At 40.5% G+C, this 25,358-nt stretch overlaps 1 protein-coding gene across 1 annotated transcript in view; it reads left to right on the top strand.

The window, feature by feature from the left end:
- The first annotated feature begins 237 nt into the window (after positions 1 to 237).
- The window catches only part of CEP85L (centrosomal protein 85 like), a 144,279-nt gene continuing 119,158 nt past the window's right edge, over positions 238 to 25,358 (top strand). The window contains exon 1 of the mRNA XM_027716299.2: positions 238 to 292. Coding sequence (XP_027572100.1) covers positions 280 to 292 — 13 coding nt within the window. The 5' untranslated portion in view covers positions 238 to 279. The remainder of the gene's footprint in view (positions 293 to 25,358) is intronic.

Genomic DNA, 25,358 nt, shown 5'->3' with positions numbered 1-25,358 from the left:
TATTCTGAGCATAGAACTATCATGAGTAATAAAGTCTTTTCAGACATATGTCACGTAGATCTTTGTTAAAGTCACTTCTCTCCACATGGCATCAGTTTAAGATTTATATGCAAAGTACAAGAAGAAGGGGAGGTGGCTGTCTGTTGTTGCTTACCAATCCAGTGCTGACTGCCTCTGCACTTTGCAGTGGGTGGTTTGAGCTGCAGTCGTGCAGCTTACCCGTAATCACCACAATTTCCTGTTGCACTCATTTGAAAAGACAATGTTCCTGAGGAAGTTATGAAGACGACAAGTAAGTTGCTGCCCTAATTTCTGCGTGTTTGGTTAAGAGTGCTTTCTTAATTGTGCCAGTTACAGCTTATTTACAGTACTTCTCCAACAGTGCTGTCTTTTGGAGGGATGAGAAGGCTTGTGCTTCCAGAGAACATACAAGCAAATTTGTGTTTTCTGCAGTCCCCTCAGCATATTGCTCAGAAACAGCTGCATAAGATTCAGGGCAGCTCTTTCTTTTATTGGTGCTGAAACTGTGAGGAAAGTACCTTAAATACTGAGTTGCAAGATGCTGCTGCAGCTGGGATGTCAGAAAAGAAAATGTAACTTTTAGTAAATATACTGTATGACTGTAAGTGTTTCTTAAAGGCAGTAACTGAAAAAGCAACTTCACATGTTCAAACCAGCACTATTTTTTTAGAGGACTGAATTATTTATGCCTTCAAATGGACTCTTGCCGATGGCTAAGTGTGTGCTAGAGAGCTCCCTTGCAGTTCACAGAACAGGTTTCTCAATAGGAAGGATATCAGTACCTTTTTGCTAACAGCCATGGCTTCCTGCCTTTGTTAGGGGAGATGAGGTGGAGGGAAGCAGCAAGTTTGCTGTCTGTCTGATGAACAGATAACCTGCTCAGGGCTCACAGTGTGGCTGCACAACTTGCAGCACAGATCACGGGACTGGTTTGACTTTGTCTGCACTGACACAACAGCAATTGCCTTGCTAGTTACAGCTCCCATGTGTACAGAGGGCTGAATACAGTTCTCAAATAAGGGGATTAAACAGAGAGAATATTAGGTGCTATACTTTTTTTCTGGGCACACAGGAAATGTTGTGGGAAAAGCCGGGTTGCTAAGCAGTTGTTTTGCTGGTAATGCGGGAACTAAGCCAACGCAGAGCAAGCCATAGAGGGGCTGTTCTTTTCAGGCCGCAGAAGAGCTGAGAGCCTCGGCGTGTTCTTTGCACTCCAAGTTTTACTCTGTGTCTGAACACTCTTCTCTCTACTCACTCACAAAGTTTTAATTTCTTTAACATGTTACTGATCAGCTTTTAAGTTCCAGCTTCCTCATGCAAAACTTCCATTGTCACTTCTAGAAAAAATGAGATTCAGAAAAGGAAAGCAAGCCATTAACTTGAAAAGTAGCAAATGCAAAAAAAAATGAGAGTAAAAACTATTATGATTTAGTGTGTGAAATGAATAATAGAGAAAATTATTTAGCTGTATGCTCATCAGTGACACTTCTTTACATCATCACTTTAAAGATTCATTCTGCTTAAGGTTAAGCAAAGTAGAATACTCCCCTATATACTTACGCTAACTTAAATCATCATTAACTGGATATGAAGTAACATGTGAAAGCCCAAGACAATCCCTGTACTTTATGTGAAGAATTGAAAAATCCAGAGACTTACAATGGTAGCCTTAGTAATAGGGAATAATATCCATTTCTGAGATGAAGGAGAGAAAAATGTACAGCCCTTGGGCATCACACTGCATTTCAGTGAACTGTGAGAGGCAATCTTAGGTACTTCAGCTGCAGAATTAGGAATACAATGCCAGACAGTGGGAAGCCAGAAAACTACTCTCCGGGAGAGTCACAGACACTATACCAACACTCTGAGTCTGATGTAAAGAAAAGAGAGGGTATTCTTCAATTACACTACTCATCTTGTCTCCACTGTCTCCTCTGAGTCTCCAAAAGGCTTCGTGTCAGAGAAACTACCATTAGATTTGGCGCTCATGGGCATCACCACTGACAGCACCAGCAGGGTCTCATGGTCAGATGAGTGTGGAAAACAGGATCTTGCACTCTGAGTAACCCTCCTGCTGTCTCATGGCAAATTTTATTTTAAAGGATTATTGTAGCTTAGCATTGGTGGTGCCAGCCCAAGTCTCTGTCAGTGCCAAGCCTGGCAGCAGTGTGAATGGTTTGCCATGAATGTTCAGGAGGAGGATGAGTTTCATGCAAAGGGGAGCTCTCATTCCTGCTGCCTATAATGTGCAAGCTCTGGTGGCCTGAGAAACCTGAATCTGCGTGTCATCTTTCACCATTACTCTGTGTACCTTCCTTCATTTGCTTTGATGTACTTCAGTCAATATTTATTGAGCAGTGGTTAAGAACATTATGACATCTTTTCATCTCATGTTTCTTAGTTTCAATATTTGCTGGCATAGTAGCTGAATATGAAAGCTTATTTTCTTCACACAAGAATTCAATTGCTTTCTTACTGAACTTCATAAATGAGTCAATGTCAAGAATTGTATTACAGAAGCCCTACTAAATAATAAATGGTTTATGCGTTTGGTTTACCACGTAATTCTGTGCTTGTGTCTCTGCCCAGTGCTCCTCTAATTCACAAAATGGGGTTTGTATCATAGGTTATGTAAATTAAGTTTAGATTCTTCATGCCTACTCTGAACTAGATGCTTCTGCAAAGAGCAATATTATACAGAGCAAAAATATTTATTTATTTGTTTATAACATCTCTCTGAAGTTTTAGTTTTGTGAGACTTTTTTAATTTCACAGAAACACAGAATCACAGAATATGCCATGTTGGAAGGGACTTACAAGGATCATTGAGTCCAACCCTTATCTCTGCACAGGACCATCCCCAAGAGTCACACTGTGTCTCTGAGAGTATCATTCAAACACTTCTTAAACACTGCCAGCCTTGGTGTTATGACCGCTTCGCTGTGGAGCCTGTTGCAGTACATGACCACCCTCTGGGTGAAGAACCTTTTTTTGTTTTGAGTAAGTGAAGTTTGGAGTCCTTAAGTGCCCTGACTCTGTCATATACAGATTCTGTTTTTAAAGAACTTGTGAAGGTGCTAGAGGAGCTCAGAGGTTAGTTGGCCTGTGTCTGTTGTGTACCTACATGAACCATTCATACTATCTGTATGATTCAGGAGATCAAATGATTCTGTTGCAAAGGCAGGAGCCTAGAGAGCAGTCTGAGAGAAATGTTTGTGCACTTCGGACTATCCATGTGCTAGGAGCTTGCAGGAGTAAGTGCAAACATGGAGCCAAAACCAAAAACCAATAAGTGAATGATTCTTTCTCTTCAGAAGTTTCTACTACATCATCTGCATGCGCGTTATTGTGCTCAAGCTAAATAGAAAATTGACCTGAAATATTCCAGCTGCTATTGACAGTATCATGAGTGATTCTTCCCTTAAAACCACTTGTCCCTTGTTTATCTCAGTGATAAAGGTTCCAGAAAATTTCCTGTTGCTTCATAGCAGCATAAGCAGTGAAGGAAAATCAAATTATCAGTAGAAGATGCCACAGATACCTATGACAAAATTGGACTGTGAGAAGATGGTGAGCCACAAGCTTTTGGCACAAGCCCCAAACAAAGTGCAGAGGAATATCTACAGATCCTGAAAAGTTCTGCCTTGAATATGCTACAGAAGTGGTTAAGGTACCTAGATATTAGAAGATATCCTGGCCTGTGAAAAGGCAGAGGTAAGCAAGAGAAGTGTAGGGAACAGAACAAAGGTCTCTATGTAACCTTTGTTGATCTCACCAAGGCTTTCGACACTGTGAGCAGAAAAGGTCCATGGCAGATTTTGGAATGTTTAGGATATCCCCCCAAGTTCCTTAAAATGATCATCTCACTTCATGAGGATCAGCACACGGCCAAGTCAGATATGGCAATGCACTTTCTGAGCCCTTTCTAATTACCGATGGTGTGTAACAAGGCTGCGTTCTCACTCCAACCCTATTCACGATCTTTTTCAGCATGGTGCTCCAAAGGGCCACGGCAGACCTCGATGATCAGGACGGTATCTACATTCGATACCGTACTGATGGAAGCCTTTTCAACCTAAGGTGACTGAAGGCCCACACCAAGACCTTAAATCATCTTGTCCAGGAGCTGCTTTATGCTGATGACACCGCCCTTGTTGCCCACACAGAAGTAGCTCTGCAGCGTTTAACATCCTGCTTTGCAGAGGCTGCTGAGCTTTTTGGGCTGGAAGTCAGCTTAAAGAAGACAGAAGTTCTCTATCAACCACCACCTCAGGAAGTCTTCCATCATCCCCATATCACCACTGGCGAATCAGAGCTCAAATCAGTCCAGCAGTTTAATTATCTTGGAAGCATCAACTTCTCAGACAGTAGGATTGATGGAGAGATAGACAACAGGTTAGCAAGGCATACAGTGCCTTCGGAAAACTCCATAAAAGAGTTTGGTGTAATAAACACCCGAAGAAAAGTACCAAGATTAATGTTTACAGAACCATAGTGCTGTCTACTCTTTTATATGGATCCGAATCATGGGTCATCTACCGCCACCACCTGCGACTCTTAAAACGCTTCCATCAACGCTGCCTCCATACTAAACATCTACTGGTCAGATTATGTGACTAACACGTCTGTTCTAAAACAGGCAGCTATCACAAGTATTGAGGCCATGTTGCTGAGAACAGAGCTGCGTTGGGCAGGGCACATCTCCAGGATGAAGGACCACCGCCTCCCTAAGATCTTGCTTTATGGTGAACTTGCCACCAGCTGCCACAAGAGAGGAGCCCCGAAGAGAAGATACAAGGACTCCCTGAAACAACATCTCAGCCTTGGCCATATTGATCACCATAACTGGTCTACTCTGGCCTCCCATCGGGAGGTCTGGAGACACACCATCTTTAACACTGCTGCTTCCTTTGAGAACGCACGCAGGATCACCCTTGAGGAGAAAAGACAACGCAGAAAGAATCGTGTCTTGCAGAATATACCACCTGGGGAGTTTTTCTGCTGTGCCTTTTGCAACCAGATCTGTCTATCTCGTATTGGCCTTTTTAGCCACCAGTGCACTTGTATCAAATGTGGGTAGAGCCCTCCCCAAATCTTCGTTCACAAAACCTAGCCATGATGATGATGACCTTAGCTGTAAATAAACCATTTTTCTGGGAACTTCAAAATGGCGGAATTATCTTCAGATTTTTCAAGCTGAGAGGTATTTAAAATAATTTATTTAAAATAATAAGGACTAAGTAGAAAGTACTGCACATCAGACTTTAGATCACCAGTGCTGAACAACTGATGATCTCAGGAAAAGGCACTCTAAAGACAAGATAATATTCCAAAATATAGAACTATACAAGGCGAATGATGATGAGGATTGCATTGTAGCAGAGGAAGTTAAGAGTGTCATCCAGAAATCAGTGAAAAGAAAGGTGCAAAGAGGGGATGGCTTTGCAAGGAGGAGGAGCTGGTCTATTCAGAAAGTCACATGTGCTATATAACACGCAGAAAGAAAAAAAAAGAAAGATTCTTAAATAAAGAATGAGGAAAGTCAATGCTGTTGGTGGTGCCTAAGAAAGGTGAGATGCTAAGCTACATAGGTCACCAGAGATGGCTGATCAGTGAAATTAGGTCCTTCTCAAAAGATTCACAACACAGAGGAGCGTGTCTGAAGAGCAAGCCACTTCTCAGTGTCTGGAACAGCTGTGACCTGTTAGGTGTGCCTTAGGAAAGCCCTATGTGGTTCACAAAGTAGCCTGTGATATTGCTGGAGGCAGGTAAGGTTGGCTTCCAAAAGCTTCCCAGGTATGGTAGGATCAGTGGTCTTGACAAACAACACAGGCTAAGCAACTGGTTCAAGGGCAGTAGATAGGATATCTGCTATCTCCCAGTGCTTTCCCAGCCTTCATGGAGAGAAACTCAGTGATGAAGTTATAATGCCAGAAAGGGTCACAAGAAGGTCTCTTTTGCAAACACAGAGAATATAGGTTTGAAGAGTAAAGGCAACAGCTTCTGCAGACTGGTGATCTACTTGAACTGCTGGTCAGCATGTAAAAGGCCTGGCAAAAATATTCACCTTCTGCAGTGGAGAGATGAGAATTACATGGATAGTAACAAGGCAGTGGTGTGGCTGATGTGCATCATCTTGTGTGCAAAGGCATCTTGATCACAGAGGATAGCAATTGTTTAAGAAAACCACGAGGGATTGTGCAGAGGAGGTGCTCTTGGCTTATGCAAGGTCTATGCAGAGGGAGAGATTAACAATTTTCAACCTGTGGTTTGCAAGTCCCTAGGAATGCACGGATTAAATCCATGCAACACTGTGTGAAAAAGCAAGCTTCACTGTCGGTGAACTTAACATTTGTGAATAGTGTTGAGCAAGCAGAGAAGAAGATTAACAAAAAGGACAGAAAGAGTGGCATGTGTGGCAATTTAGTTCCACCTATAAATGACTGGACCAGACCTGTTAAATCTCGTGGCTCTCCCTAGTCCTGTAACTAGAGCTGCTCTAATAATACAAGTGTAGCATTTGTCTTTAATCCACAATTTTGCCAAACTTTGAAAGGGAAGATATTTTCCAATGTCCATCATCAGTACCTAAATTGGGCTGGACTATACAGTGCCTTCATCATCCTCCAAGTCACTTCAGGCATTGGTCTTGCCTCCATCTTCTCAAGAGCCTGCCAGGAGGCAGAAGATCTTATCCAAAGACTATTGCATCTACTACTGACTCTGATGGAAATACAATAGCATTATCTTTCAAATACTGCTGAGTTGCATGGTAGGATAGCATTTGTTAAAATACTCTGATGCCTTATTTAATTAATTTGAATCATTTAGTGTCACCACAGTTTTAATTTTTTCATCTGCTTGCCCTTAGATTTATGGGCAACAGCAAGGTATCCCTTCTGAAAGAATTCCTTGGAATAGTTTGTGCAGTGATGTCTTGTGAGGGGCAAGGACACAGGGTATTGAAATCTTGTTAGTCCTTATATAAGCTGAAGTCCTTTCTGAGATGTTCTTAAAAGCAATAAAATGTCTATAAAGTATATTGATAGAAGGAGCACACACTGTAATGAAAGGCACAGGAGAAAAAAGGTTGTGCAGGGCAGATCTCACTAAAGTGCTAAGAATTAAGTAGATGTAGCTACCTTCCTGTTAAGCTTCTCACCTTTATAACCTCCTCTTCGAGCAGAGGTGTAGTTTGTCCATTACTATCTACATTCAGAGCTGCTTGCTGGTTATCTGTGTTGTAACATCCTTTTCAAATGCTGATTCTGTTCTCATTTCCTCCTCTGCACACACACGTATGTCACACAAACACCACACAGTCATATCCTGGTGAATCCTCTGAGAAAAAAGTAATAGGAGCTACCCAAGAGAAGGGATGAAGTAAATGGCTCTGAGGACTGGAGCCTAAAATTCTAAACAACAGTAAGAATTAAAAAACTGATGCTATAAGGAAGACATTTTAGAAAACGAAAAACTAAGCCTAATTTCTGACTGCAGTTTTCAAAGCAATCATGGTTTCCTTTCCCCACTCTTCCCAGCACATCAACATGTCTTTTCCTCAGAATAGCAAATTATGATGACTACAGCCCTGAGAGAGAGCCAAAGGATTTACTAATATATATTCTATGCATACCAGTGGTGGCTATGTCATACAGAAAAAATGGGGATTTTTTTCCCAATTTTTATGGCAATAACTAGCTGAGGTCAGGGCATTTCCTAAAGATTTATTGACTGTTTGGAGTTAATATCCTTCACCTTACTTACAGACCACCATTTGCTCCCATCCAGCCATTAACCTGCAGGAAACACTCTGCACCACAGTTATCATTTCCTATGTAACAGCAGCACAAATGAGTAGAAATGGTGTTTGGAGAGTGGGTAGAAGTGCTACCCTGTACCTAAAATGCATGTCATGTGCAAGAACAAGGGCAGGAAATGAAAGTCTTCTGTGCACAGGAGTGACCTGATTCTTGTGTGACACACCACTGCCCTTCTGCTGGACAGGGAAACATGCTGACCTTTTCTGACCCCCTTTTACACAGTAGCCTCCTCACTCACAACCAACTTCCAGCAGGAAACATTGTCTGATACAGCAGCACCTCAAGACGTTATGGTGTAGACAAGAGGCCTTTGCTGTAACCATTGACTTTTTCTGTATTGTTACCCCTCTCAGGTATAGGATCTTATAATAATTTAGCTTAAATGTGTCATCGTTGAGGAGTGACGTTTCCTCCTTCTTGCAGTTTGTTCAGTCAAAATTATGAATGAAATCCCTCCCTTATCTGTGAAAAGTTACAGCAAGAGAGTAAATGCAGCATCAGGAAGATGGTCTCATGGAAAGCACAGATGGAGTTTGACAGAGGAGAGCCATGGAAACTATATAAATAATGGTAGAATTGTTTATAAATATTTTCCTTTTTTAGGTGTGGGTGTGAGCAATTGCATTATTTGAAGACTTCTTTCTCTCAAAACGTTTTTTTCATACTCGGCACTGCAGTAGGTTCCTAGGGAAGTGTTCGGCAGTGGACATGATGACTGGCAGGGCTGCAGAAGCCCCTCAGATAACACAGCACAGCAATGGAGCCCTGAACTCGATCTGTAGTAGGAGCCTGGGTGTGGGGCAGAGCTTGGCCTTGCTGAGCCTTCTCTGCAGAACAGCAAAGCCAGGCAGCTTCGACAGCCCCTCCACTAACAGGACTTAGCTGCTGCCTGCAACCAAAATAGTCCTCATAATGTTGCCAGCTGACTTTGTAGCCAGTCCTGTCCCATCACTCAAGTGGCTGCAATTGGAGCTTTCAGCACGTAACTCAAAGCTGGAGAGATGAGGAGGGTGCTAGTTTCACATAATAGAATTTAGTTTTATTGTAATTTACAGAACAGAGCATTATAAAAGGTTAGGCACAAAATCTCTCCTGAAAGAGCTCTGCTTCTTTCAGAGGGCCAAGAGGTGTCTTTACCCTTGCAGAGGCTTTGATTCGGTAAAAACACATCTTTTCATCTTTTGTAAACTGCTTTGCATCTTTCAAAATGATGCTGTCCATGCTCATTAATTCAGCTTTCCAAAGCTCCTAGGGGCAAAGCTGAGGAGTAGCTCCATGGAGGGGAGCAGAGGCGGCCACCAGTGCTGAGGTCCCATAGCAAGAAATGCTTCTTTTCTGAGCAAACACCCAAGCAAGGCAGATAGTGAAAAGGTAAAGGCATGATCCCAAAAGTGGACATACAAACAGAGCAAGGAGGAAGTTGAGAAGAGAATGTGATTAACCAGAGAGCGAATGGGGAAATAACAGCCAGGCTCGTGAGAGAAACTGAGTGGAAAAAATATGAGCAAAGGGTTAGTCTCAAGAAAACCCATAATATATGTGCCCAAATGACAGAACTGCTGGTATGTGTCCGAATATTTCTAGCAGTTATTTCTTACAGTTTTGAATAGATATTTCTAAAACATAGTAGTTTGATTTTACTATATTATCTTATTATTTAAAAGGCTTTTGTTTAGTTCTTCTGGACAGAATCCAAATAAGATTAGTAATGTGTATTTAAATCCTTTGTTTTGGAAATTGTCTTACACATGTGAAAGAAACACATCTCTGGTGAACAGTATTGCTAGGGATGGTGAGGATGAGTAATGCTGCATTGGTATTCCTGCTGGCAGCACTCTGCAGGCCCTAGCCAAGAGACAGATTATACAGACATGGGGTGACAAAAAGATTCTGCTTTGGAAAACTTGCAGGGCTTTTATTCTCCTTTTATTCCCTGTTTTTAAGCCTGGAAAGCAGAGCAGATGTCATAAGGGACACACCGCATCAGGACTCATGGGCTGGCACTGGCATCAGGAGAGGCACACATCTCAGGCTGGAGGTCAAGTGTTTTATAACATCCCCCTTGGGTTCTATTCTGTGACTCAGCATGGGGCACCCACCTTACCCTCCTCTCATGGGGCCAGGAACCAGGGAGATCCCACGGCTCTGGCTTGGGGAGATGGGAAAAATTGCATATCATGAGTTAGAATCTGGCAGAAAATGGTATTCTGAAAACTTCACACAGCATGGCTTAACATGGCACTCTGTGTCTCCAGCCAGGGCAAGTGTCCACTCAGACTCTTCTTGGGTTTAAGTGATCATTTCCTGCACGTTCACATTAGTTACATCAGAAGGAAAAAGCTTTTAACAAGCCTTAAATAAAAAATAATTAAACTCACTGAACTGGAAATTCTTTCGTTTGTCTGTGATGATCATGGGGCAGTTCAGGGGAAAGTCAGCAAGCATGCAGGAAACAGGCTGCTCTGCTGATCCATGCTGGGGCCATCATTGGGCTACAATAAACCCTGAAGAAGTAGGGAAGTGAGTGACCAAACCAGGGAGCAGGGTTGGACACCTGAGTCATGGGACAGGACACTGAGCGTCGGTGCAGGGAAGAGCAGATGGAGAAGCTGGGTTGGAAAAGAGCTGAGTGCTGATCCTCACGTAGATTACTGGAGTACAGGTTCCTCATCTCCTGTTCCTATCTTAGCCTGTTAGTGCTTCCAGTTTTATTTTTGTTGCAGCACAAAAAAAAACATGGGTTGCACCAACTCGTATGGTTTCTAATTTAGGTTGTACATTGATGCATTGAAGAAATAAGTGGATACTTAGCTAGGATGTGAATATATAGTTCACTAGCTACTTTGTGCTATATTCTTTATGGGTGTCATTAGTATACAGTAACTATTACAGTAACTTACTCTGCTTTCACAGTGACCATGCAAAAGGCTAATGCAGCCTAGCTTGTGGGCTGCAAATTCACACTCTAGCTACTTCACACTAATTTATTAATCACAGACAGCCTCCAACTTAAAGCAGCGTCACTTCTCCACAAAGATGAAGTTTATCTGCTCATGCTTGTAGTTTCTATATGATCAGGCATCAACTGCAGTTGGTACCTCTAAGTGGTTTTGCAATAGAAGCAGAAAAATAATAATAACTAATTGAAATGGAATCAATTTCCATTGGTGAACTTGGTAATCTTACAATTATGTTTGTATTTGATGATCTTAAGGGTCTTTTTCAACCTCAATGATTCTGTGATTCTGTGTTATTGTCAGATGAGGTTTGTGAGCTCCTAAGTGGAAACACACAAAGGCCAAGAGCCAGGTCTTTCTCACATGCAGGAGACCTGTCACAGGTGAGAGACAGTTCTTCCACCAGTGTTCAAGCAGTATTTTGTGTATTGGCTGGAGGAATCCGCCACTTATATTTCCTAAGCCCTGTTTGTCTCTTGTGCGTCAGGGAGCTTTTTTGCTCACACCGTCAGGACTTGAGGAAGTAACCGTGAAGCCAGGTGATGAGATGGGAGGCATCTTTCTTCAGTCTATTCTCTGTTTGGCCCAAGCTCCTGTAATTGGAGGACTTGCGGAGCTATTGCAAGAGCCAAGAAAGCTGCTGTGGAGACAACCAGTCCCTCTCTCCTCAAACTTCATTTAGAGGCACTGTTCAGTGAGAGCGGTTTTAGTGGGATAAACAAGCACCCCAAACAGTTCCCTGTATTGGGTATGGAGATAAAGATTAACTTGTTGGAATTAATCAAGGCTATAAAGGCAGACATAATCTACTCCGTGTTTAATTAGGAGCTCATATCTGTGAAAAGGGATGCTTCACGTATTAATAGTTTCCTGCAGTGTGTAAATGCCAAGACCAAATTAAATAGCTTACTAAAAGCAAATGCTGAAGTAAAGGGGTAAAACCACACAGTATGGAATGCACATGGGCTTGTGGTAGCAGGAATTTATTTTGCCATGGAAAAAGACTGAAAGGGATTGAATATGATAATCCAAGGCCAATACATGAAACTTGACCACTCTATCATTAATTAATTGCCACATTTTGAGATTAATTTTAAAAGGCCATTTTTTTTATAGCCTTACAATAATAATTTTTTTTTTAATTGAAGAATCAGCTAGTTTAGAAGAACATTACTTCTAAATAATGCTAGCTCCCTAGCAGCTCAACAGACAAGAACAGGCCTCTGTATGGTATCATTGCAAGGTATCATCAGAGCAATGGACCTTTTCACAGAATACTTTTGTAAATGAAAATGAGACTTTTTACGCAGTAGCTGCTGGTGAAGCCACTACAAACCATTTGCATTCCAAATGAAGCTCTTCTCATTGTATACAACACAAAGTTATCTACAAGAATAAAGATGCTGTAGCACTCACCTTATCTAATCTATCACTCTGTCCTTCTAACTCTCCTTGTCTGTATTGGCAACCCCTGGGGAGAAAGGACCTGCAGCTACCACTCTCCCTAACAGTTTATCTGCCCCATCTCTCCTCCTGATACATATGCAGATTTGCCTTATTGGCTGCCCATCCTAACTTTTATCACCCTTGAAAAAGAATCTGTATTTGACCTAGTCCTTTCCAGTGGTCCGATGAGCGGGCTGTGAGCTTTAGCATGTAACTTCACAGCAGGGTCTTCAAATGAAAAGCAATTATAGGTACTATTTTCAGGGCTTTGTTTTTATTTGCCTGTATTTTTAAATATAATAGATATAAAAGCAATGTATCACAACTGCAGGGTTTTTTCCCAGTTGAAAATGTGAGATACATTGCACAAAAGTATTTTTGACTAGCTGTGGATTAACAGGAAGCCTAATCTTTGCAAGAGAAGGTTTATAAAGTGACTCATCCCTTACCTGTGAGTCACAGCCACTTAGGGCAGAAAAAGTATAGTGAGGGCAGGAGGGATCTTTGGGAAAGGGCCTTGGTTGCATTACATGGAAGAGACACTGAGGTGGCATCTGAACAGTGGGACATGAGGTGAGCCTGCCAGCTGCATTTTGAGGTTCAGCCTGGGCACCTGCCAATCCCCTGCTCTGTGCCCCATTTTCTCTGGATCCTCCAACCATCAGGCATGAGTGTGGTTAGACCATATTCCTTATGGAAGAAATGGGACTGAAATGTGTGTTAGTCTTCCTGCCCATTGCTAGATTAAAAATGGATCTGTTCCTCCTCACTCGTTCCCTTCCTCAAGACAGAGCTACATGCCAGCTCACTGAGAGCAGGTCCAGCCTTAGTCTCACTCAGTAGAATAAAAAATACTGAGACATGAGATTTTAAGGTCAGTTCCTGGCTTTTTATGAACTAATATTGAACTTCACAGACTTCAAACGTGCTTTCTGGCGAGACTGAATCTTTGCTTAACTTCTTCTAAACGTGTCAGCCAACCTTTGTGGTGAGGACATAGTTTCATGCTCTGTGACTGTAGATACAGCATAGGTAATGGTAAGGCTTTAATACAATTGTATAAAGTCCCGCAAAATTTTTTGGGGAGGAAGCCAAAGTAGCACTTTGCTAGAAAACAGTGAGTTTGTAGATGATGACAATAAATAGATATCCTACTCTATTATCATTTATATCCAGCCGAAGTATGTGCAAATGTGAATACGAATATGTTAAATTCACATTTTCAAATTTAAAGTTTTCATAATGTGAAAATAAAATAAGGATCAATACCGTAAGCACCTACACAAGTGCAGCAAATTGTGAGTAAGAGTCATAAAACACTTTTTTTTTTTAAGATGGAAAAATTTTTACATTTATTAAATACAGTTAATGTGTTCATTTAAAAGGAAGTACCTTTGGCTGGAAGAGCTCTGTTATGTTACTCTAATGAGTCAAGCTTGATCAGTAGCATGAATGGAAGTGTAATGCCAGGAGTCATTCCTGTTCCCTGTAGCCAAAATGACTTCACAAGTTCAAAATATGTTCTGTGCAGACTGGAAAATTGCTACTATTAACTGACCAGAGAGAAAAGATGAGAGTCAGAATGTACAGCATGTATTTAGATGTATGAATTAATGATCTTTCTGCTCACCACTCTTTGTATTCATGTTGCAAACCTTGTGCTATGCAACCTCTCTTTGAATGTACCACACAAATGCGATTACACTGATACTGCAAAACTCCACATCAGAACTGCTCCCAGTTGTGAATGAGTTATGCAGGTGTGGTGTCAAAAATATGCCAGGTTTCAAGGGGTGTCTGTCCTGTTAGGAATGTCGTGGTGAGTTCTAACATCACCTAGTGAAGCTCTGAGATGGATGCATTGCTCCATGACAGAGGCTATGGAGAGGGCTTTCCATAGGGAAAACATTCAGGGTAGTGGAAAGCAATAAAATTCCAGAGGTAGTATTGGTAGTTTTGTCTCAAGTACATGTCAAGGGCTTGATCTGAGTTTATGGTTTGGGGTTTGTCTTATTCCATTCCTACCTTTTTACTACTAGTAGAAAGATACTAGGCTGTTATTTCACAGTCCCCAGGTCAGCATACTCACTCTGCCTGACAACCTGGCAAGAATGTAGACCAGTTTCCTGAGAAGTGCTAGAAGCTGTATTTTTTGGGACATTTGAGAGGATGAGGAAGAAAATAATGTTAAATAAAGAAAAAATCATGATATGTTGCAGTGGATGAAATATGTCACCAAGTAAGTTGCTTCTAGATGTACTTTTTCTGTTTCTTTGAGCCAGAGAACAGGATCAGAAATGAAGATAATATTGTAGGAAATATCTTTTTTAGTTCCAGCAATATTAAAGAAGATTGAAGAAGGAGAAACTGTAATTGTTGCCATCATTGTTTTTTAACTGAAGTCATACTGTATCTAGCAAGACGCTTATGTAACACTGTCTAAAATGTCTTTGTGTTCAGAAAAGGTCATAAGTAAATGACTTTGAAGCTTAATCAGTGGAAGTGCGGGACAATTTCTGAATTTCATTATAAATCTAGTTTAAATCCAGGGAGGTCAGCAAGGTTACTTGGGATTTGTAGAGTAAGTGTGCACAGAATATGGCTCCATGATTTTAACTGCCTGGTTTCCACTGTGCAAATATTATACACTTGTCTGCAACTTGCACTGAATAATTTTTAAGAAAAAACTCAGTATGCAAAGCCCCTAAAACACTATAGGACAAAAAGTGAAATACTGTAGGAAAAAGGTGAAAAGTTTAACATCGTTTAATATACAAAATGTTTTGTAGTGGTTCTACAACAGTCTATAAAACTAGTGAATGCTTCATGTAGGGATTACAGTGAATAGTTTTGCATGTAAGACATTTTAGAATACGATGTAAGAGTAAAGCCTTAGTGTCTTCTTAGTTGTTGTTATCTTCTTAATCCATTGTATTTTTTTGTGATCTGTAGGGAAAGACATAAATCCTTTTGAGAAGGAGGAGCTCTCCACAGGAGACCGGTTTGCTAAGTTTCTGTTGAGCTAGTTTAAATCCCTGGGTTTGTTGGCTTTTTTTTTTTTTTTTGGCAATTAGATAATAGAGAGCACTGTCCCCACCTCAGGTCACACAGAATAACCACCAGGGCCCTTTGCTTCAGGATGTAAATGTTGGTGATGCTGGGGAAGCAAAGGCAGCAGGAGGAGATTAGTTTTAGCACAAGTGGTCTGTTCATTTTCTGAAGCAGCTGAGAATGAAATTTGATTTGAAGATATAAAACAAATCATTTACTTGTGTATAATTGCTTATGAAGAATACAGAAAAAAGGTGAGAACTGAACAGAGAATAAAAATCATAGAATCACAGAATAGAATTCACATTTGGATTCACAAGACTTATACGCAGGTCTGCATCAAAACTTTCACAGAAGTCTCAGGAATTAGATCTTAAGCCTGATTTTCTTTCAGCATGAAGAAGAATGAGGTAAAATAGACAATAGAGAAAAGAAATGCCCCTTTCCTGGGATTCTTGCGTGGCTTTTCCTAGATGGCAACTATACAGACTTACCACTCCTCAGCAGGCTGCAGCTCCTGTCTGCTGCTGCAGACAGTGCACTTCCTGCACTGGGGCATGGTATTGACTTGTGTATAAAAAAATGCTCCAAACCTGGTCCTGGAAGTAAAAAAATAAAAGGACAGGAACGTTTTGCTCAGTGTTCTTATTTTGAGGGATGCTTTAGGGTGCACAAAATTCAAAGGGGTGTGTTTTCCTGTTTCTTTTCTAATGGTGAACTCTACAGTGTGCAAATATGGGAGGTGCACGTACCTGTGGTCATTTTTCCTGCAAAAGCATCATGGAACAGACAGATAAAATGATACAGATAGTTAATTTAGGAGTGTTATTTAAAGGTAAAGAGTTGAACAACACATGTGACTGTTACATTGATTGCCAAACACAACAGCATTTGTGCGTGCTCTAAAAAATATTCATAAATGTGTTTTTGTAAAATCTCTTTTGTTTGTAAGTTTTGCTATCTTACTGTAAATAAAAAAAAATGCTCTTCCTTCTGGGATAATTTAGTGTGACAATCACCTTTTGAGCCAGACCAGTTTGGAAGACAAGGTGCAGCTGTGCTGTCTCAGGAGGAAAGAACACTCTTCCCAGGCATTTCCTGGTCTGGGAGGAGAATGACTCCCATCAAAAAGCCTGCTGCTCTGAGGGTAAAGCTTGTACCTCTTTTGGTTAGACACCTTGCTATGTTGCAGTGGCTCTCTGCCAGGTGTCAGGAGCAGTGCTGGTGTGCTTCCTGGCAGACCTCTCCAGCAAAAGATCACTTGATGCACTGGCATCGAGGCTTTCCACAGCAAGATGTCCATTTTGCTTTCAAGTTCAGCAAAGAAGAAAGTGGGGAGGCAGCCTGGCTCAGAGCTGACTTCACACATGATATGGCTCTCTGCCTGCTGGCTCAGTGTGCTACCAGGCCACCCAAGTTCCAGGAGGAATCCAGGTAGGACAGGGGGGCAACTCTCCCCTTGAGAGATGAGCCTGGGGAGGCAGCTGTGGGGAAGCTTTAGGACCTGGGACTTTGCTGGGGATCCATCTATCTCAGCTGAGAACAAGGCCACATCTAAACCGATCCTGATTTATTTCCCCCAGAAAAAAAAAATAAATGTTATACCACTGATGTTGGGCATTAATAAGGGCACTAACAATACCAGTCCAGGAATGGGGGGTGGAATATTCATATCTCTCTTCTCGAAGATTAGTCTAGTTCTCCTATGCATGCAACACTTCCTATCAGTTACTTGATAACCCGTCATTATGAATTACCCAGTGATTTGTTGATTTGGCATGCATGCAGTGATTCCTCTGGTAAAGCAAGCCAAGAGAATTTATTTTTGACAACAAGTTTCTGAATAACCGGAGATGGAGTGTCATTAGAGATGTATTTAGATTGTGAAATGGGCAGATACATTTTAAAAAATCTTATTTTACTAGGCTTAAAACTGTACTGGCACTACTGATGAAGCTTGTGGAAATCAGTTTATATTTCCTGTAAATGCCTGAGAGATTTGTTGATAGTGATTCTTTGTTTTAATATCAAGAATGTCAGTCTACATATTCCATGAAATCACTGAAAACAAAATAAAGCATAAGAGCATCAGACACTTTGTTCTTGTCTGCACATTCTGGTGGCAGGGCTGGATATAGTGTGAAGAACATGACCAGACCAGCTGGTTTCCATCAAATGGCATCATGATGGCATAAAGGAAGGTAAACTGGGCCCTGCTGGGTCTGTTGTTTATGCTCTGCAGATCAGCTGATGTAATTTTCTCTGATAGATCTCTCTGCCTCTCTGTAGTGTCCTGGGGAGCTGCGTTGCAGTTGCCCATTCATGCTGCACTTGATGGGTAGCGAAGTGAACAGAAGTGCACCATCCAAAAAGGCAGTAGTGCTGGCTTCCCTTTAATATTCCTGTACGTCCTTTTGGTGACTTCTAGGGGTAAAAATCATCGTCTGGAATCTATTAGGTAGTTGTTACTTTACAGACATGGCAATGTTGATGTCTTGTGACACCATGGGCTTTGCAAAATAATGCCATCTGTCTGCTGGAAATCAGGCTAAGATTATATACCTCTCTCTTTATAGACCAGTGACTATGTGTCAAGGGCAACATATTTTGTTCAGTGACCTGGAATCTGATTTGTAAATGCATTTGTCTTGTTTTATGTTCATGTGCATTTTTTTGTTTGTTTGTTTTTTGGTTTTTTTAGTATACTAGCACAAATGTAAATACACTTCAAGAAATAAGCACCTTGATTAGATTTGGGCTTGTCTAAATATTTTATCTATCCTAAATTACTTTTTTCAGATAACCACATTTTCTTGCTTGTCCAATATAAAAACTTGCGAAGTATCTCACACTGTTGCTGTGGTGCCAAACTAGTACAGCTTTAACTCTCACGCAGAAACATTTCTGTGCAGAAGTTTTGTATGCATTTTAAAACTGCATTGTGTGGTAAACACACTGTGCAGTGACTCCTAGAATCTGTTTAGCAAAAATGTGTGAGAAAAATGTAAAGATTAAACAATTATTTTTCATCTAAGAGCCAAAGCCATGCCTCATTATGATTTACTAGAAAAGTTTTGTCTGACAAAAAGTCCTTATATAAAGATAAACTCTAATAATGATATAAAGAAAAGAGAGAAATTTTTCTTATTTCTTAAAACAAATTAAAAATAAAATTTCTGAAAGTCACATTCTTCATAATTTCTGCTTAAGTTCAGTCCTCTCTAAGAACTGCAAAAATTTTCACTAAATCCCTCCCTCTCCTTTTCTGATTTCTTGAAACTCTGCAGGAAACAGGTTTTAGATATGTTGTTAGATCATTTTTCTATAGACAAATAATCTTTTGTTTAGAATCTACAAACAACTAAAATGTGAGTACTTTTTTAATCTATGTTGCCAGCATGGATAAAGTTAAATACAGATCATATAAGTAACATTTATAATGGATAGTACTGCAAAAAGAGCAAAACTTAGAGCATCACCTTGACTGGCTGGTTATATTCTCTATTTTTCAATATGAATAAAATAAGAAAATAAAGGGCATACATGCTCAACATGTCTTTTAGACAGCAGCTTTCAGTCTAATTGCATGAATAATGATATGCAAAAATCATTACACAACACATGAGTCACAAGAGCATCATCCTCACTGCATTGCCAAGGGCAGGAAGATTACAACAACCGTCTTGTGCCCTGTCCAAGCTCTTTCTTTTTATTTGGCCTCTGGCTTGAAAGACATACAAATTCGAGATTAGAAATCCAGTGTATTACATCCTTTTGTGAGCAATCTGCATTAGGGTTAAATTACTTATGTTTTATGGCTTAGTCATGTTCTGTACATCCTCAGATCATTACCTACAAAGACACTGTAAGGAAAAAAGCTGTGGACCCCTACGCACTTGTCACACCCAGAGGGAGTCTGTGGCAGGCAGAGTTTGGAGATGGCTCTGGTCCCCTTGCAGTGCCAGTCTGTGCACACAGTGTCCAGGTACATACACAGCATTTGGGATTCACAGTCTCTGAATTACTCTTAAAAAGGTTGCATGGTGGGCATTATCTTCAGCTGGGAAAAGGTTTGGTGTCTTTACAGAGGAAATGGATCAAGATGGACAGAAAAATCATATTCTGGTGAAGTCTGTAAGTGATATAAAACCTGGTAAAATACTAAGGAAATGCTAAGCCTTAGAGCTGTACCTGCACAAAGACCCTGCATTGGCTCCTTGGAATCCAGTCAGACATAGACCATGGACACCATTCTCAGGTGAGGTTATCAAAAAATGGGAAACTTCTGGTCCAGATGACACTTTACTTTCCAGCCTGTTGACTAGGTTTTCTTTCTGCAGGCTGTAAAGCTGCATCTAAATACAAATTGTTCAGAGAAATTAGATTTTTCCATACAACCTGAAAACAACATACCAGTTTACTCTCCTATGTAGAAAACTGTGTATTTCCCAAATAAACCCCAGCTGAGTTGCTGAAACTCTGCTGTAAGGAAAGTTTTCATTGGTGTGCACTGAAAACCTGGAGCCTGCCATGCTCAGTGCCCATGCTCTGTTTTATAGCAGGATTCTTCTTCGGCCAGAGCTGAGAACACGGACATTCACCCAGCATGGTTCCTCTGTGCTGAATTCCTCTACGTTGAATGACTAACAAGAGACCAAGCAACATTCTGAAGATATCTTTTCATTGCTAATGCTCAGATTTTCCATTCACTGCCAAGACACAGCATCCATTTCCAGCAGTAAATGTCATGCACACAATAGCTCTGCTGTCGGTGTGAAAACCTAGCTTAACTAGAGGAGGAGGCATAAAAGATCAGAGCGTATCCTCTGTGTGCAAAAACGTACAGTCCAAAGTATGTCTCATACTTACAATTTCAAACAAATTGATTAGACAGGGTTGTATCCTAAGGCTTCATTGTCTGCCTGCATCAAACTTTTTAAACTTTTTTTACTTGAATCATCTTTACATGTTGAGGCACTAAAACAGATTATGGTCCTTACTTGGCCAAAAGAAGGCAGCATTTGAAGGATGGTTTGCAGACGACAGACCTGACTACATGTGGTCTTCACCTGAATGAACAGGGGCTGGGTAAAAGTTAACAGATACTGGGGCTGCTTGTTCTTACCCAGCTTGGAGCAGATAGGGTTCCAGAGGTTGTGTTTAAGCAAGCAGGAGATATAAGCAACAGCAAAAGAAGATGGTATAGGACAAAGCAAAGCAGAGTCAGTGAAGCCTCAGTGTAAGGCAGTGTTAAAAACAAATGCTGGGGAACGTGTTTGAGGTCAGTCACTGAACCAGAAACAAGACTCGAATCAAAATCTGACTCTTCCTTGTAGTTTGACCTTCACTGCGTAGCCTGTAAATTGATTTCAAAGTGGTGTAATTCCTCTAATGTACAAGTGTTTAATGGGTATGAGAATATTTCTCCAGTTTTATATAGTAAGGGACAGATAAAATCTGATTTGAAAATAATATAGCATGCAACAAATAAATTATATGCTCTGGCATTTGGTGGTGTTTGTGAGATATAAGTCTATTTCTAGTGCAGTGTAGGCTTAAATAGCCAAGTGGTGTTTATAGGAGATGGGCTGCTGCATTCCTTTTCAGTTTGCTAATATGCACTAGTCTGCTGAAGTAAACCAGCCCTGCACTGAATAAACACATGGGACTCTGTTCATCTATGGGAAGATGTGAATAAACCATCATACCTTTACTGGAGATCTGTACATCATGTCTTAAATTATGAAAAAAAAATAAAAAAGTTTAAACTAATTGACTGTGTAATTGGATACACTCTCAGCCTGTATGCCTTAGTTTACATAGTTGAAACTTGAACTAAAAGTAATCTGTAGCTGGAAAATCTTTGTGATGGGCACTGTAAAATTCCAGCAAGATGGTTGAGTAGTGTAGCTCTTTCTTGTAAAAGACTTTTGGATCTTTGTTTTAAATGTGTTTAAACCATAAATGCTATTAAGTTCTTGTTTTACTGCTCTTCAGCACTTTCAGTGTTGCATCGTTACATTAAGAGATGGGGACATGCCACTTTGACTTGATTACCATGGAAAACTTTGTCCTGTACAGTCCTCCATCCAGAGCACAGAAACATGAGCTCTTCTGTACTGGTGAATATACTACAGAAGTGGGGCTACTGAGCTGTGTAGTGCCACCACCATGTAGTAGAGGTAGGGAAAATATCTTTTATGACTGGGATGACACTCAGTCACTGGAAAAAAAATAAAGCTAAGACAATTGGATCTTGCTTGGGTAGTAGCTAAGTGAAAAGCTTCACCCAGTTCTGCTCAAACAGCTCCCTTCTACCCTTTTACTGAGAATCATTTTAGCTGAGATTGTTGCTGTGATCAACTAATTAAGCCAGACAGAAGCAGGCAGAAAGCCAAGACATGATTTTCACTTGCAGCATCTAGGTCTTGAGAAGTAAAATGTTAACATTGCTATCTTGTCACTTGGAAATACGTAACTGTGCTTGAACTCTGTTTCACTATGGAAGGGTACTCTGTATGTGGAACAGCAAGCCTTCCTAATGGGAACAAGGACAGATCATGAAAAGGTACCTGAAGTAGCTGCTTGATTGGTTGCATTAATGCCCAGGAGGGAATATGTCCATTACGTTTTTTTCTGTGGCTTTCTATTGTATCTTTCATTTAACAATGATCCATATACAAGGAAGGGAAAGGATAATGCAAATTGGAGGAAGGAAATAATTGTCTTTAAGCAATGTCCTTTTGCTCTCAGATTATCTGGGATTGTTCTCTCTCTCTCTCAGAAACCCCTATGTATAGAGAGTGAGCAGGGTTGGCTGCTTGGTTTAAATTTCTCTTTGTCTTTTTACTGTGACAAAAAAGACCTCAGCTTGTAAGCAAGCTGCAAAGCACTGAGCAAGGATGTGTTCTGAAGGACAGGAACAGCTGGGCCTTCTGGAGGCTCTGTAGTTTGCTGGGTAGTGTGGTCTCCAGGCCAATTTCGCTTACAGTTCTATGTATGTGGATTGTCGGCATATCCAGTTTTATAAACTATTCCAAAGCGAAATTAGTATAATGTTACTCTTCAAACTTCCCTCTTACCGACTCCAAGATGTCTCTCCAAATCTGTAGGTTTTCAGAGCTTTCTTTCTTTCTTTCTTTCTTTCTTTCTTTCTTTCTTTCTTTTTCTTTCTTTCTTTCTTTCTTTCCTTCTTTCCTTCTTTCCTTCTTTCCTTCTTTCCTTCTTTCCTTCTTTCCTTCTTTCTTTCTTTCTCTCTCTCTTTCTCTCTCTCTTTCTCTCTCTCTTTCTCTCTCTCTTTCTCTCTCTCTTTCTCTCTCTCTTTCTTTCTCTCTTTCTCTCTCTTTCTCTCTCTTTCTCTCTCTTTCTCTCTCTTTCTCTCTCTTTCTCTCTTTCTTTCTCTTTCTCTCTCTTTCTCTCTCTCTTTCTCTCTTTCTCTCTCTCTCTCTTTCTCTCTCTCTCTCTTTCTCTCTCTCTCTCTTTCTTTCTTTCTTTCTTTCTCCTTCCCTCCCTCCCTTCCTTTCTCTTTCTTTCTCTTTCTCTCTCTTTCTCTCCTCTTTTTTTCCACTTTCTTTCTAAGTATCTCCTGTTTCTTTAAACTTCGTTTTTGCCTTCCTTCTTGTTCTCTCCATCTTCTCTTTTTTTCTGTCTCATTCTTTCTCTCTGTTTCTCATTTTCTAATTCTCTTTTTTATTCTCTTTCTGCAAATCACTACAAGTCTTATGGAAGAGATAGAAGACCTTTATATTTTGTTTACTGATTTCTGAACACTTTATAGGATGAGAGTTCGTGATCTAAATGCATATCCTGCTGATTGTTCTTTTGATCCTATGTGAGTTTAGAAAATGAGTCATCAGCTTGATTTCGAACACGATTGGGACCCCAAATGGATTTCAGTATGACTGCCCAGACTTTGTAAAAGCAAACAAGAAAAGAAAGACTCATCAATCTACTTATTTTTCTGCATAATACATCAAAGAAAGCTTGAACAGTTTCTGAACTGAAGAGTTTTTGGGGAGAACATGAAAACTCTAAAACTTGATACTGACACATTCCCACTACTTCGTAGTACATATATATGTTTCTTTGACTGTTGCTATTTAGTGAGAACTGACAGTGTGCTTCATGCTGTTCAAGAAGCAAATGAAAATTCAGAGCCTCCTACCAGGAGCCTGCTTCTTATTTCTGAAAATCTAACTATGCTTTAATTGTGGTCTGGAAGTTAATGTTATTTCAGAATTGTCTTCTTAATTTCCATGATTCCTATTCTGCAGATGTGGAAAATATCTTTCTTTACTATATCTGCCATGACTCTCTTCATTACCATCTGCTAAGGTTCCAAAATCTGTTATAAGCTTGCTGCTAATTTCAACTTCCTTTTTTTTCTTTTTTGCGGAGGGGAGGAGGGGGACCCACAAAAAAACCAAACAACAACAGAAAACAATCCATCTGTGTAGCTACTGAAGAACTTATCCTGCTATAACAAAGAACTCCTTTCAGAGATCCAAGCCAATACTTCTGCTTAGGTCAGCCAAAAGGAATTGTCTTTTCCTGGGTACGTCCTATACTTTCCTCTTCTTTCCAAGGGAAAACAGTTTTCACTAGGCAAGCTGATACTCTGCCAGCCACAAAAATCTGTGCTGTTTGAAAAATTAAAGCTGTCTTTAATTAAATGCTCCTTTCTAATATAACCATTCTTTCTCTATTAGTCAGCTGTGTAGTATTAATTTGTTCAGACAACAGTATTTAATAGTATTAAGAAAAAAGTAATTTTCTAGAAAGTGCAATATTTTTAATTTTATCTATCTTTGTCACTTTTTCTAATAGCTATGCACAGCATAGAAGTAACTGGACTGTTAGGATTCTCCTTGTATATTTCTTAAGGAATTAAAACTGGTTAATAATAATGACATCACTGTTACAGCAAAATTAATTTTAGCAAAACCTCAGTTCACTAACCTATGAATAAACAATTCTGTGGGTAGTAAGTACATTCAGCATTGTCTAACATGGAAACATTAAAACTGGAGTGCCCTGGACTCACTTTCCAATTCCACAGTAGGCTGCTGTTCACCCAGTTTTCATCATCTTTGAAATGGCCACAACGGGACTTACTTCCACTGGTTTGAAAGTGATGTCTGAAAGTGCAAGACAGAATAAGAGTGAAATATTTTGAGGAAGGGCTATATACCATGAAGGCCTGGAGGGACAGATATTTTACACCATCTCTTTGAAAGCCTCAATGCACACCCACACAAGGATTGTCATGAATAACTCCAATGATGCATTTGCCAGCTACTTCTGCAGATGCTAGCAACCCACTAAATGAGTTGCCTACTCATTTGAGTAGTTGAACAGGGCTGAAGCTGTTGGCAGGGCCTGCATCAAAGCTGAAACATGATGAAAGGATTTGTGTCGTGTACTGAACTGGGCAGGCCTGCTGCACACTCATTAGTCCTTCAGCAAATGCTACTTCCCGACACCATGACATGCTTACAGGGGCAGGTCTCTCTTTTCTGCGCTGAGCAGCAAGCCCAGCCAAGTCTGCCACTCTTCTGTTTAATCTGTAGCAGTGTGACCAACTGTCAAATCTCAGGAAATTCTATGGAGCTAGCTTTGTATTTAAAAATAGAGCTGATAAGGGTGTGAGTGGGGGAAGAGCACATTCAGAAATCTGGCTTTTTATTCCTCTTGAACAGTCCCCCTCTTTCTCCTTTTCATAATTCTATGATTTTATGAAATTACTTTTCAAACCTTTGCAAGTTGTTTGCAGACCCTGCAGGTGTATCAAGCAGAGTATCCCCACAGACCAGTGCCACAAAGACCCCAAGCCATTGTCCTCTTCTGCACTTATATAATAGCTCTTGTATCTGCCTTTTTTTTTTTGGTAAATCCAACCACAGCACTTCAGGGAGCTTGTGAGTCCATATTGTGCGGCTCTGTATGGAATCACCATCAGGCAGAGAGGACCTGCAGTATGCAGCCTGCAGTGTGTGCTGTGGAAATGTTTGACAAGGGTAAGATCCAGGGGCAGTAAAATCCTATATTGCAGTCACTCTTT

This window comes from Pipra filicauda, unplaced genomic scaffold (genome assembly GCF_003945595.2).
Source record: "Pipra filicauda isolate LSUMZ 115617 unplaced genomic scaffold, ASM394559v2 scaffold418_size605597_pilon, whole genome shotgun sequence".
Lineage (NCBI taxonomy): Eukaryota > Metazoa > Chordata > Aves > Passeriformes > Pipridae > Pipra > Pipra filicauda.
Note: the sequence above shows the minus strand (reverse complement) of the source record. Positions and strands in the feature narration are given on the sequence as shown.